Below are 14,606 nucleotides of genomic sequence, written 5' to 3' on the forward strand. Positions count from 1 at the left end.
CACACCCACATCACCTTGGGTAGGCAGACATGCATAAATCACAGTGGTTTAGATAGCAGTATCCAAGGAATATTATGACTGCAGATTGCAACTATGAAAATAAGAAAATATGCCACCAGTAACTGCCATGGTATGATGGAATACCAATGGGAGGGGGAGTTAGGGTTAGGGTTAGGGTTAGGGTTGGGGGGGGGACGACGACATCATGTATCATCATCATCAAGACATACAGGGTTCTGCCACTATGGAAAATTTTCTGGCTAATGCAGGTCTGAAGCTCCATCCTGGAGTTTGAACTCTCCTCATAAAATCATTATCATCCAGACAGAGCCAGAACAAAATTAAATTCTATTAATGTCAGTTTTTCTAAAAGATTTCAATGGGAAGCCTGGCTTTTAATCGCTAATTTGGAGGCGGATCTCACTTTATGCTAGCTGCAGTATGCGAAATGGTTGTATATTGCACCTTTAACACAACTTTTCAGGTTCTGTCACCCTATACTTACTAAATTAGTGTATTTTAATAAACTATATAAGTTAATGTATATTGTTCAGACTGATGTCAGAACATTGTTCAAGTACTCGCATGCTTGGTTTATAATAATGTGTTTCTTTTACAGATATTGAGTAATACTGAATGCTTTACTGTAACTAAGCACCATTACCAAGCATTGCCGAATATTCTAAGTGTCTGTATTGTACACTTGGAAAAGAGATCAGTTGCTAAGTGAACAAAACTGGTCGAAATACAACTATTTCTGTTAAAAAAAACAAATGCCCTTGCTCAGCCTTGAATTTTAGCTTTAGTCCGTCATTTGATCCAACAGACTATCAGTCTGAACCACTTTCAATGGAACAGAATGAACTGTTTTGCAAAAATACAGGAAATTTGGCCACTTGCGTTTTAGGTTTCCTGAATGTGCAAGAAGTCTTAGAAGAATGGTTTCACCCATTCATCCAACACTGCTTGGGTATTCCAAAATATCCCCCAAGGGCTATCAAAAAAGGTCACTGTCTGTGGGATAAAAGAATATCTCTAAAAGTTTTGAGGATAATTACCTGCTTGGATGCTGCTTACTCATTTTAAGGAAATAATTTGCATTTGAGGTTTCTGGAAGCTGAAAAGGTCAGATTTACATATGCATGGCTCTGAGTTAGCAGAGCAAACAACACTCCTGTGTAGGAAATTCTTTCACAAAGATTACCTTAAAAGGGAACAGCTCTGGGATTTTGAACCAGTGATTGGCTGTCAATTGACTTATTTACTTACACAATGATTTGATGTGTTATGAAATGAAACTGTGATGTCAACTTTTTAGTTATTAAATGAGCACTGATAATACATACACTCATCATGGCTAGAACACAAAAATCACCATATTGTTATTAATAAAAATTATATAAAATATTTGACAGAAAAATGCATTTGAGTAATCTCTCAAAGCACATGAGAAAGAGGACAGATTAAAGAAAATTGTGGTAGAATTTAGTTGTTCTAGGAGGTGTGTGAATTTTCAGTATCATTCATCAGGCTTGAGTATCTCCAATGCATCTCCAATGCTATCTCCAATAACAGTAGCTACTGCCATGTGTAACTTGTTAAAATTATTATGCACAATTATTCTTTTTTTTTTAAACAACATTAATAATTATTTATAACTGTATTACCTTTCGCAAAACATAACACAAAGTACTTTTCAGGCAATTAATTGAGAGATAAAAACAAAAGAGAGGTAAATAGTTTGATTTTATTTGCAAACATTATATATATATGTGCCACACTTCCCTTTCCCTACTGATGGAGTAGCCATTTTTAGATGAAACATTTTTAGATTGGTTGAATTGAATTTTATAGGATGTAACAGTATAAGGCAAACATGGGCCATTCCTGTACACCAGTGCATTACTTCTCCATAGTATCTTATCAAGTGCTTAAATTTACATTTAAACATTTTTCCCTGCCATTGCTAAATCACACATTTCACCTGGGAAAGGAATTGACTCATCCACAGTGAGTGAATTACAAACCAGAAGAAACACAGTGTGTGTAGTCTCCCTGTGGCCCTGCAATGAAACTGCTTGAAGAAAATGCTATGCAATGGCTGCGAATGGCTCATCCTGCTGTTACACTGTGTTTCAGTGTATGGATGCATTCCATGGCTGGTGTCAAATTATATCGTGCCAGTGACAACCCTGGCTAGTAGACCTGCCTGGTGGAACAGAATTAGACCTGCATCATCCAAGGAGGAACGATAGGTTGGGACTGTCAACTGGAGGACTGTGACAGCTGACTCTCCCTAACTGATTACACTGTAGCAAAATGATGGGACTATAAATATTTGAGTTATCAAAATAATAAAATACAAAAAATAAATAAACAAAAATTAAAAAATTGCAAACCACAATGATGACAAGTCCCTCCCTACAGCCCAAGCGTCTAAATTGACATTGAATGTCCCAGATGTGTTCATGGGCTAGTAGGGGCACTCTTCCCTGTGAATGAAACAGAAATCCAGTATAACAACATATGATGGGGTCACTGTGCTACAGATGACGCTGCCCTTCAGATGAGATGAGATGTTAAACTGAGGTCCTGACCACACAGTTCTGTGGTCCTGACTCATTAAGTATCACATGGCATTTTCCAAAAGAGTTTGTGTGTTAACCCCCCTAGTGTACTGGTCAAATTACCACAAAATGGCCATCTATTTGCCCCCTACATCTGACTGGTTCCACAGTCCTTTGCATCCCCTGCTAAATTTTATTGGTCTGGTCCAAAGTGCAAAAGAGAACAGATATCTCAATTGATTTACCTCGTTAAATAAAGACAAAATAAAATGTGCCCAGGGTAAATAGCAAATTGGCCATCTTCCCTGAATGCTCTGGATGTTGTAGTTGCACATTTGTTGCTCCACTAGACAACATCCCGTCGATTGGAAGTATTTGCGCCCCCAAAAGGAACGGAGGACTCTTCCCTCTCTTCTCGGAATACCATCTACAATTGGAGTTCAGTCGGTGTCTGTAGGAACCGCCATATTGTCAGTCAAGAGACGCTGAGAGGTAATACAATGTATATATTTTACGTACGATATAACCTATGGAATGTTTTATCATATAGAAATAAACGAACACGTACCATGAGACTTTATCACCTGTGCTTACATATTATTCTAAAAACTCTAAAACACGCGTTTGTTCTAGTTAATTCAACGAGTCGTTGCCGTGGCTTCCTACCCTCAGGACTGTAGCAAGCTAATGTTGGCTATATTTTCTGACCACAGGAAAAGCAACGCATGGAATGTTTCTGTTTTTTACAATCATTAGCTTCGACCAATAACCGTTTTACTATGAGGCGATGTATTTGGTAATGTATACAGTTAGAGACAATTTGGTAAAATTTCGATGTGTGGGCAAGTACGGGCGATTTGGTTAAATGTCGAGGGAATCCCACTTAGCTAGCCGGGACTAGCTTAGTTAGCTAGCTGGCGACCTGGCTATTTCGGAATGGTTGATCGAAGGAATAAGGCAAACAGCATCGTATTCGAAAAGCTAGCTAGTTAGGAATATAAAGCACCAGTGTATTAACGTTAATCAACGTCTGATCGAGATGTAATATGTATACCATCAGTTTTATTTATCGTCATAGTTTGAATGAAAATACAGCTAACAAGGCGTGGCAGTAAATTACCGACTAGCTAGGTAGCTGACTGTGGACCCGGCAAAGCACTACACAAAAAGTCGACTTGATTAGTTAGCTAGCTAGCTAAATAGCACGCCAGCCAATATGTTGCCTATCCAATTTGGACAAATGAAAATATACCCAACGCCATATCGTCAGGTGGCAAGTGTTATATTGATGCTTTCAATAGAAGATGTAACTTTGTTATCTTGCATGCTGTAAGCAACACATTATTGGGAACGGTGATTCAACTGCTTGGCAGACTAACTAACTTACTGTTAATTTACTGCATACTGGAAATGATTGGCTGGCCAACAAGCGAGAGCTAGCTAACTTGCCTAGCCAACGAACTTACCCGGTAAAACTGGACGTTAGTTCGCTCGCTAAGCTAGCGTTGATTGTGCAGTCTGCTACCCATACACATTTAACAGTTACGCGGCTTTCGTATAATTAATAGTATTACACGGCTTTCTGGAAGTGATAGATGTACACGCTTCCGCTTGTGTTTTTGCTAAGTTGAATGCGTCTAGCTTTCTGGTTGATTGTCGCTAACGGGAACGTTAGCATGCTAAATAGGGTCGTGTGGTGCTGAGCTAGATAGGAAAGTTCCAGGTTTACACTTGCGGCCTTTTCATGTCCTGTAGGCTGGACTATTTTGCTAACTGTGGCGCTATTATTGTTGCAACATTTCATTGTAGAAATGCAGTCGGTTAAGTGACGAGAATATCACTATTAGATCTTAATGATCATACACTTTAAACGGGTAACGTTAGATAGCTAGAATCGTATTTTAAATGACCAGACTAGCTAGCTACACGCGGTGTAACCGATTCCCTTTGCGGCAGTTGCTAGCCTAACAGCCAAGATATAGATTAATGTACGAAAATAACTTGGCTGCTTAAGCCTAAACTGTGCGTATGAACTGGAAATTATTATTTAATGGTGTTAATGTTGGTGAATAAAACATGCCGGTTGTGATTGGACTTAACTGCATGTAATGCGGCCGACGCACATTTGAGCTTGTTGATAGTTCTAAGAGCATCATTTTTCGTTATTAGATTGATAGATTTGAAAGATGCTATATTTTGCTGCCTGCAACATTGTTTGGGCGCTCAATACATTTTAAAATCACGATGTTAATTTGCTTTTCTGTGCTGGAAAAGATGCGATTACTCAAATAAGAAAACAGGAAGGGACAAATGGAAGTCTATAGGAAGCATAAAAAGCATGTGAAAGGTGTGAAACAATACGTTTTAACTGTGTTCCTGCCATTTCTCCAGTCATAGTTTCTGGCATATTTTCATTGCACACCTGTGCTCAACCAAAAAGCCATGATAAGCAATTTATTTCTCACATCACATTGCTCCAACTACAGGTGATACTGAGAGTGGAACCTTCACCTCCTCGTCCTCAAACATGTCTGGCCCTGTCCCAAGTCGATCCCGTGTCTACCCTGAAGTAAACACACAGAGACCAAGGGAGTACTGGGACTACGAGTCACATGTGGTCGAATGGGGGTAAGCATGATTTCCTGAGTCTAAAAGAGGAGAGTTTGATCACCTTTGATCATTTAATGTTGATTGTTCAAAAACATATTGTCTAGATGGCTTTTAAGGTCCAGGAATGTCTTGATGGCACAGCTGTCACATTTGCAGCACTTTTCTGGCACGCATCGTTAATATTTTCTGTGGATTGAACATGTTGAATCCTGGTGATTGCCTTTAGAACTTTTCAGTCTGGTTTTGACATGTCTGTGGATCAAATGTATATTTGTTGGGGAAAAAATAAACAAGGATTTGCAGATGGCTGTGTACACTTTTGCAGTGTAGTGAAGTACCAAAGGCAGAGCAGCAGAAAGTTGGCGTGCATTTGATTTTGAGACAACAGTAGTTTTTTTTTATTTTTTAAGTTTGTTAATGAAAAATGGTGGTGCATTAAGTTGCATTCAATTCATCAAATTATTTAACTTGAGCACAATTTATTCTGATGTTTTTCATGCTTATGTGTGCTTTTATTGCTTAAACAAAACATATTTGCTCAATTAAGTTTCCCTCCAGAATTCAGGGGCTTCCTGGGAATCAGTGACTTTCTTTTTTCTACTTTTCTCTAGTTTTGTTTTTTGTTTTTTTGTTTGTTTTTTTGGGGGGCCAAATGTGTCCCTAATGTTCTGATGTGGTGATGTTATTTGAAAAAAATATTATTTTTCAAATTGGACAAAGGCAGTGTTTCTAAGCCTGTGTATATGAGCTCACTTAATTAGGTTTGATTTATCCGTTAACTTAATATGAACATTGTTCATGAACATCTCTTAATCTACTTTGAATTCTTTCGAGACAAAATGTTGTTGCATGCTTGTTTGCTCCATTGATAATTCAGTTTGCTGTATTTTCTGTTCATCAGCCACATTACACAAATACGTCCTTTAAATGCAGTTAAATTAATATTAAATTTTATGTATGTTAAATCCTGAATAGCGAACAGTCAATGTTTTAAATGCATCAATTACTGTTAATATATGATGGCTTCAAGTTCAGGGGGCTTCATGAAGATTTCCTTATTGTTAAATTATGCTATGATCGTAGTTAAAGGCCATTTTACGTAAAACTGTCTGCTATTATTGTATGACAGTGAAAATGATGCTGTTGACAACTAAATGTAGCCTACCATTTTGTACAAGGTGTTTTTCTCATTCTGTCTGCATATTTCCTGTACTTCAGAAATCAAGACGACTACCAGCTGGTGCGAAAACTGGGCAGAGGCAAATACAGTGAAGTGTTTGAAGCCATAAATATCACAAACAACGAGAAAGTAGTCGTCAAAATACTCAAGGTATGGTCTCTGACTCATTTCTGGGTTCAGTTGCATGCTGCCGTCTCACTCTGTAACATGGAACTGTATTTGAGCTGAGCTCCTGTGTAGTGTAGCAGCGCTGCATCATTTTATCTGCCATAATTAGAGTTCTGCTCTTTTTCACAATGCTAGTTGTGAAGGATGTGTTGGTACATGCTGCTATAGATTTAACTTCTGTTTCTCCTGTAATGTGCTTGGCCTGTGTTAACATTTTCCGAACAAAGTGTTTGTCCAGGATTCATATGATTTTATCTGAAGTGTCCAACTGTCCATTTATCTGTGAGCTAGACTGGGAGCATGATTTCATGAGCACACTTTTTCGTGCCTTGTTAAAGGCAGGATTGTGGTTCTAGTGTCTCTATGTTCCTTGTAAAGTATTTTTTAAGGCGATGGCTGCAAGGTTGTCTTCATGTTTCTGGGATGCTAAAGGCTTCAGCAAAATATTTGACACAATTAAGAGATCCCCACCCACTGCTGACCTTTAAGGTTGTTTTTAAATTAATGCCTCATGAACAGACTATTTGTGATGCATTTCTGGGAAAAAGAAAAAATAAGAAACGTTTTTTTAAAAAGCCTTGTTGGAGCCACTTTTATGGGTGTTTCCCTACACCAGTTGTTTCTTTTGCCTGCTTCTTAAAATCAATATACTGCATGTGCATTATTATGGAATCTTTGGGCCAAGTTCTAAGGGGCTTGCATAAGAGGTCAAAATGCCTCCCCCCTAACACAATTACACATTTGTGAATTCTGTGTTTTTTTGACAGGCAGGTAGGTAGGTAATAATCTGTTTCCTCACTGTTTCTTTTGAAAATAGTTGATGTGCCCACCTGGTTTTTGCTTTAATCTTTTTCCCACAGCCAGTAAAAAAGAAGAAAATCAAGCGAGAGATAAAGATTCTGGAAAATCTGCGAGGCGGCCCCAACATAATCACACTTCTAGACATTGTTAAGGACCCTGTGGTGAGTTTTCCCATGCATGGCTTTGAAATCAAATGTGTAAAAAATGTATGCTAGAAAATAAACCAATTCTTATTGTGCAGGCCTAAATGAAGTTGTGTGTGACCAAATTGATGTTATTAGATTAACTTAAAAGACCCCTGCATGGAAAATGTGTGGTAAACTTACTTCCAGTAACTGTTGGAAAAACCTGTAAATGGGGGGAAAAAATAGGTTAAATAGCCTAGTGATGAAATTAACATGAATTATTGTTTCTCTTCATTCCAAGTCACGGACGCCAGCACTAGTTTTTGAACATGTAAACAACACAGACTTCAAAGTAAGTATAGCATTTCCCTCAAGGAACACTAGACCAAAGCACCATCAACTTTCCCTCTTCCGATCATATGGCGTTTGTGGTAACTGTCTTTCTCTCTTTGCAGCAATTATATCAGACGTTATCGGACTACGACATTCGGTTCTACATGTACGAAATCTTAAAGGTAAGGAAGATAAGAGATGTGAGTGAACCTGCTGCCCAGTGAAGATATTGATTGAGCTCAGTTAGCTGGACAGCTACTGTGGAGGAAAAGTCCCATCAGATTTCTAGAACTTGGCATCTATGACTTGGAATCAATGTGCACTCATGTTGACGTTTTCATTATTTTAATTCATGGGCCTGTTTGGTTCCTATGTTGCCTGAGCCTAGAACCACTGATTCTGAGGATCAGATTCACTTAAAACTGTGGAAGAGTACATGGAAGGGAGGAATGAGGGAAGGATGTAATATAAGTTTTCCAGAAAAATGACAGACAAGATCTGCAGGCAGAAAGTCCAGGAATCCATCTGAAGTCGTAGGCCTAAGATCTCATTGCAGGTACAGCAGTAAAAAGCAGGTTTCCTATACAGGGTCAGCCAGCTTTGGTTCCAGTCAAGGACTCGCTCTGAGTAAAGGGGTCTTGTGTAAGAAATACCCATTGAAATATTATTCTTTAAGAATGTTAACTTATCCATTTACCCTTTCCCCCCAGGCACTGGACTACTGCCACAGCATGGGAATCATGCACAGAGATGTCAAACCGCACAATGTAATGATTGACCACGAACACAGAAAGGTCTGGCTCTTCTCCCTCAGTATGTGTTATACAGTACCGTTGGGGATACATGCACTGAGAAACCGCAATGGCCTGTTATCTGCAGGACTATAAATTATGATGGAACACGATGGAAAGAAAATGTTCAGGGGTTCATCTCTGAAAGGCACATCCAGTTCTGTTTTGAACCTTTTATTGAAATGATGTTATTTCCAGTATGTTAAACACATTTAAGGAGCCTATCATTTATTGTATCATTAACTGTTCTCTAATGTTGGGGACAGTTTAAAATGTATAAACTGATTTGGACAAAGTCTGATTGCTTTGTCATTCTAAATCTTGATAAAAATTTTAACATAATTAAAATGTTGGTGATAATTTCAGCTTCGCCTGATAGACTGGGGCTTAGCAGAGTTCTACCACCCCAACCAAGAGTACAACGTACGAGTCGCCTCCAGGTACTTCAAGGGACCTGAGCTTCTGGTAGATTACCAGGTACGTCCTGTCCTCGACACGTGAAACCCCTCTGTTCCTCTCTCTATCTGTCTCCCTTTGACTGCCTTTGAAATTTGACTGTGTTCCCCATGTTCTCTGTTCTCTGGCTGACCTCCCCCCCTTGAGTCATTCTGCCTGATTACACAATTGCACATCATATCACTGTGCTAGTCTCACTTGTACGCTCTGTGCCCTGATATGTTTGTATGAGTGGAAATGTAAAACCTAGGGCAAAAAAACTGCTATATTTCTTATGCATGTTCGCTATATGTCTTTTTTTTTTTTTTTTTTTTTTTTTTTAGATGTATGACTACAGTTTAGACATGTGGAGTTTAGGTTGCATGCTGGCCAGTATGATCTTCAGGAAGGAACCTTTCTTCCACGGACACGACAACTATGATCAAGTAAGAATGCTATTTGAGTTCAGCTGAATGTCATTTAATTACAACTGTATGAATGAAACGTACTAATGACAGCAGACAGTGCAAAGTGCAACTTTTTGGGGGGATCATTTTTTACCACCATCTATTTATTAGATGACGTCTTACGGACTACGGATTCATATGGATGTTTCTTGTCACAAGTTGCGCATTATTCCTTAGCCCTCTGCCCTGCCTTTTGGTTTGCCAATTTGCTAAGTAGTAATGCAACACTTGACTGTGTCTCGTGTGTGCGTGCGTGCGCGTGTGATTTATCCTCCTCAGCTTGTACGAATCGCTAAAGTACTGGGCACAGAAGACCTTTACGACTACATTGACAAGTACAACATTGAACTAGACCCCCGCTTCAATGACATTTTGGGAAGGTACGTTCTAATCCCATTTAGTGTAAAGCACAGCATTGTTTGTCAGACACAATCCCCAGATGTCAGGACAGCCTGTACTGAAAAGCTCTGTTGAAACGGGTGATAGGGTGTGGCTTGTTGCCCCGGCTACAGGCACTCGCGGAAGCGGTGGGAGCGCTTTGTTCACAGCGAGAACCAGCACCTGGTCAGCACAGAGGCCTTAGACTTCCTGGACAAACTGCTGCGCTACGACCACCAGGCCCGGCTCACCGCCAGGGAGGCCATGGAGCACCCCTACTTCTGTGAGTGACCGCTCCCGACCCGCCCCCGCCCTGCTCTCGGCCCGCCCCGACCCGCCCCCGCCCTGCTCCCGACCCACCCCCGACTCGCTCCCAGACCGCCCCCGACCCACTCCCGGCCCAGCCCGCACACACACACGCACACGCCCCTGGACCACACACACCCGTGGACCACACAGCGCTGTAGTACACGGGCCAGCTCACAGAACAATGGGCTCTGTTAGCACCTGCAAGCTGCACGCCCCCCAGGGCTCCTGTGTGCACAGGCAGCCCACATGCATACGCCCACTCAGTGTACTCATCTGTGAGCAGTATTATTTAAAAACCCATCCCTAATAGCCATTCTTATCATAAGTGAACTAATCAGTTGCTTAAAATCAGTATTCAAATGTTTGGTTGCCAAAAATGAAGGAAGTTTGAATCCTTCTCATCAGTGTTTATAAAGACCTTGCGAACCCTGCATAAATTATCATAATTATTTTGAGCAAGTGGATGTAACACTCTCTGCAGTCATTTCCAGTTCATGCACTGCTTGGGGATGGTAGCTTTTATCTTTTATGTAATTTGAATGTCAAGTGAAACTAAATGCATATCCCTCAAAGAAATGTATTTAAAGGGTTGACAATCTCTTCATGATATATTGGTGAATGGAGTGGTTGGTTTGCTCTCTGACACTGTTACTGGGCATGGGGTTCTCATGGGAACTGGGGTTTGCAAGTTAGGGAGTGGTCCTGTCAGCTTGGAGCTGTGCTCATTAATCAGATGGCTGCTTCTGCTGGTCTCTCTCTCTACCTGCCAACAGATCCCATTGTGAAGGACCAGGGAAGGCTCGGCTCTTCCACGGGACTGTCCACTGCCAACACCCCAGTCAGCTCCTCCAGCATGATGGCCGGTAAGCACGCGCTTCCACATTCGCTCAAACTCTGTAAAAGCTGTCCCGTAGCATCATGTAGGTTTTTACAGCTTTTCAGCTTTTGCCTTCGTAACTGGGCCAGGACCTCTCACTACAAGGCTGGACTGGCCAGGTGCAACTTTTACAAAAAAAAGAAGTTTTTAGATATAAAGCATTGACTGCTTTATATCTAAGGATCCTTATTTCTTTGCATGTCATGAGCACATACCAGTGGCATTCAATAAGGCTATATCGTTTTAAAAACCAAATGGGGTGATCAGGCACTTTGCATGAATCATGGGATTTCACTTTGGAGGCTCTGACAAAACACTTGTAAAGTGAGCCTTGATGTTTCTTGTCTGAGGTTTAAACTGCAAAACTGAAACTTCTGAAACTAGTGTGCTAACTGAAAAGGTTTTGACTCCTTTTGAATTTAAAAAGGAACACCTACTGAAGTGGCTGTTGAGACTTTCTAATTTGAAGCCTGTTAATTTGGAGCCCTGTGGGATTGTTACTTCATAAAAGAGTACCCGTTTAAGACTACATCCATGCAATTGAGTTTGGACTAACCCCAGGCCCGTCCCTCTCCCCTTCCTTACAGGCATCACATCCATGTCTGCAGCTCAGCCCATCAGCAACATGGCCGGGTCGCCCATCATCTCCTCTCCAAACACGCTGGCCACGCAAGTCCCAGCAGCCACTGGGGCACAGCCCTGAACTCTGAGAACCTCACTGGCCCACCCTCCCTCTTTTTCCATCTGCCCCTTCCCCACCTACAGATCTGGGACAGCTCGCCCGGGCCACGCCCCCCCCTCCACCCGGGCTTTGTTTTTATTTTTATTATGTTCGAGTATAAGAAAACCGCAACAAAAAAAATTGAAGAAATTAGGTTCAGTTTTTTTCTTTCCTCCTCTTTATTTCCTGTTCAATAATTATATATTGAGGTCCGGACACATGGCAGAAACGTTGTGTTGGCATGTGTGCCTGGATGAAGTGTTGAGATGTAGCTGCGTTCTCTCTTGATGACTGTGTCTAGAAATGCATCTACAATGTAGAAAATTCAGAAGAAAATGGATAATAAAATTTATTTTATATGTCCCTAAAGTACATTCTGGTGTGAAGCGGTTTTATAAGGACTTGTTTGAGGTATGGGAAGGTGTCTTGTTTTTAAGTTTTCCTGTTGGATTTTTCCAATTCCCTGTGACTTCCACATAAGTGGTGCTACACTCCTCTATTTGGCTTTTTTTCTCTCACAGTTGCACATATTCTCTGTAGTTTATCAATCAGAATCTGTTGCTATTTTGACTTGTTTTAGATATATTGGCATTTTTCACTTGGGGTAATTTCTTTTCTTTTTTTTATATAAATAAGGTGACCATGAGAAACGTACTTCTGTATAATCACAAAAGCACTGAGTTGTCTGTGCTGGACAGAAGGTTGGGTGTCAGGGTCATTGTATATATCCAGTCCATTTTAATTACTATAAACCACACCAGTTTGTTCACCTATAGAATAAAGCTTAGTCACAGTGCAGACTTGCCATGTTAGCAGCCAAACTGCAGTCGATTTCTTAATCTGAACATCAAAGATTTTCAGATATTTGACAGTTTCTGGAAATGTACACTTTGTTCTGTAATGGTCAAATAGTGTTCATTAACTAATTTACTGATTTACAACAGCAGTGTTCAGATTGAATTTGTGTTTGTGTATGTATTTATAGGCACAGCATCCTTTCTGTCTAGGACAGGCTTACCTATCTAAAATGGAATAGTTTGTGATAGGTCAGTTTTATATAGTTTGTTTTATATACCACCTTCATGAGAAAATACATTGATTCAAATTCATTGAAAACTTTCATGTTAATTTGATCATTTCATCATATAACTTGACACTGTCATAGGTTGCGACAGTAGTGTGGGAATTTAATATGCATTGCAGCACGCATTCATAATACCTGGCCCTTCAGGAAAGCCAGTGTACACAGTGAATGGAATGCAGGTGGGGCTGGTTTGTAAAGGTTTGTTGCTGCTAGCACCTGTTCAAGATTTGGACAGTTTGTGAGATACAGTCTTGACCTTTTCAAACTTTTCTCCTCGTAGAGATGTTTGAAAAGTTGAAAACATATTTTGGACTAGTTTAAAAGCATTACGGCGAACTCCCACTATAAAGTATTGAAGAGGCTTTGAGAACCCACTCACTGCTACTCAAGATGCATGGTTAGAGATTTTACTGAAGTGCAACTATAGCCTTGTGTAATCTGAAGCTCTCCTGCTTGTGTACAGAATGGGTTTGTTAAAATGGACTGGTCATTGTAGATTTGTTCAAACTGAGTCAGTGGGAACAAAATGTGCAAATTATCACTTCCCCTGTCTGCAGCATCTGAAGTATAACAAGGATTTGCATTCTTTTTTTCACAGCCCTCATTCTTATTTTATTGGAAACAAATACAGTTGCAAGCAGCGATGTCGGAGGCGAAGCTCCAAGGATGAGCTGTAGCGCAATGGTGGTACTTTGTCATGGAATGCAAACCTAATCCAAATACCATCCATACCACCTTTGGCATGTATTGGAAGCAATGGTTCTTCTGTAATAATTATTTGAAAATTAAAATTAAGTGGTGCTGTAGCGCCGCCTAGGATGGCAGTGGCACAAAATTTGATACGCATGACTGTGGGACCCTCTTCAATTTGTACATTTCAAAAATTTGAATAGAGGCTAGATTTAAAGGAGGCATGGTCAAATATCTTCCACAATTTATACATGTTTATGTTGTATTTAAGTAGCCTGGACTGAGGGGGATATACTTCTATTCCAGGGAAGCTGTCTGAGGGCTTCTGGACCCAACGAAAATGTATTTTGCGAAAAGTGCTATGTAGGCCATATTGCATTATAACACTGCGTGGCCATGCATGCGTGCTCACAAGATTGCGTTTCTGTTATGCTCTGAAGTATCATTGCACTCAAGCTAAATTTTGGGTCATATGCATAATTTGGCATGGCCAGCCATTTTGGTTAAATTTAAAATCATTGTCCTGCAGCCATCTTCTGACATATTGAATTTTCCTTCATAATTTTTTGCAGGGACCTGCTATAGATTATGCAATTTGTATTAAAAAAAATTCCAAATGGCGAAAAATCCTGTATGGCCGATTCTATAGGTTCCATAATCAAATGCGTTCAGCGTCAGGAGGTACACGTGAAAGACATTTGGTGCATGTTAGTGAAACGGGATGGCCCAAATCATTTTTTTAGTGTTGCAAATTTTGTGGAAATGCAAATATGGTCAGCTTTCAAATGGAAGGAACTATTTTTGCCGGAAAATAAACAGTTTTTCCACAGGTGTTCCTGGCACAAAACAGATGACCCGCTTGGGCCCTCCTCATCCCCCACCCCAACCCCAACATGGTGGGGACACGAAGGGCTGGGACCGGCTCCGTTCATATCCCGATGACTTCTCCCTGCTCACAGTTGAGCACCAGCTGACCTCACAGTGCCCCGCAGAAAATTCTGTCTTCTATGCCTCCAATAACAAGCACACAACACGGTTGTCAAAGCTGCTTAACATCACACCACAAGTTT

General features: G+C 40.4%; 1 protein-coding gene across 3 annotated transcripts; it reads left to right on the plus strand.

The window, feature by feature from the left end:
• Window positions 1-2,902: 2,902 nt before the first annotated feature.
• On the plus strand, window positions 2,903-12,134 carry LOC135260722 (casein kinase II subunit alpha-like). 3 transcript variants are annotated; one of them, XM_064346198.1, is made up of 13 exons: window positions 2,903-3,059; window positions 5,054-5,195; window positions 6,396-6,507; window positions 7,386-7,487; window positions 7,753-7,803; window positions 7,907-7,966; window positions 8,495-8,578; window positions 8,942-9,052; window positions 9,355-9,456; window positions 9,757-9,857; window positions 9,990-10,138; window positions 10,938-11,027; window positions 11,629-12,134. In XM_064346198.1, exons 2-13 carry the CDS (start codon window positions 5,095-5,097, stop codon window positions 11,742-11,744), a joined length of 1,179 nt encoding a protein of 392 aa, XP_064202268.1. In that variant the 5' UTR covers window positions 2,903-3,059; window positions 5,054-5,094; the 3' UTR covers window positions 11,745-12,134. The 3 variants fall into 3 exon arrangements, with proteins under 3 accessions (XP_064202268.1, XP_064202276.1, XP_064202258.1); XM_064346206.1 differs by lacking the exon at window positions 2,903-3,059 and adding an exon at window positions 3,897-4,036; XM_064346188.1 differs by lacking the exon at window positions 2,903-3,059 and adding an exon at window positions 4,756-4,914.
• Window positions 12,135-14,606: the final 2,472 nt, after the last annotated feature.

This window comes from Anguilla rostrata, chromosome 1 (assembly GCF_018555375.3).
Source record: "Anguilla rostrata isolate EN2019 chromosome 1, ASM1855537v3, whole genome shotgun sequence".
Taxonomy (NCBI): domain Eukaryota; kingdom Metazoa; phylum Chordata; class Actinopteri; order Anguilliformes; family Anguillidae; genus Anguilla; species Anguilla rostrata.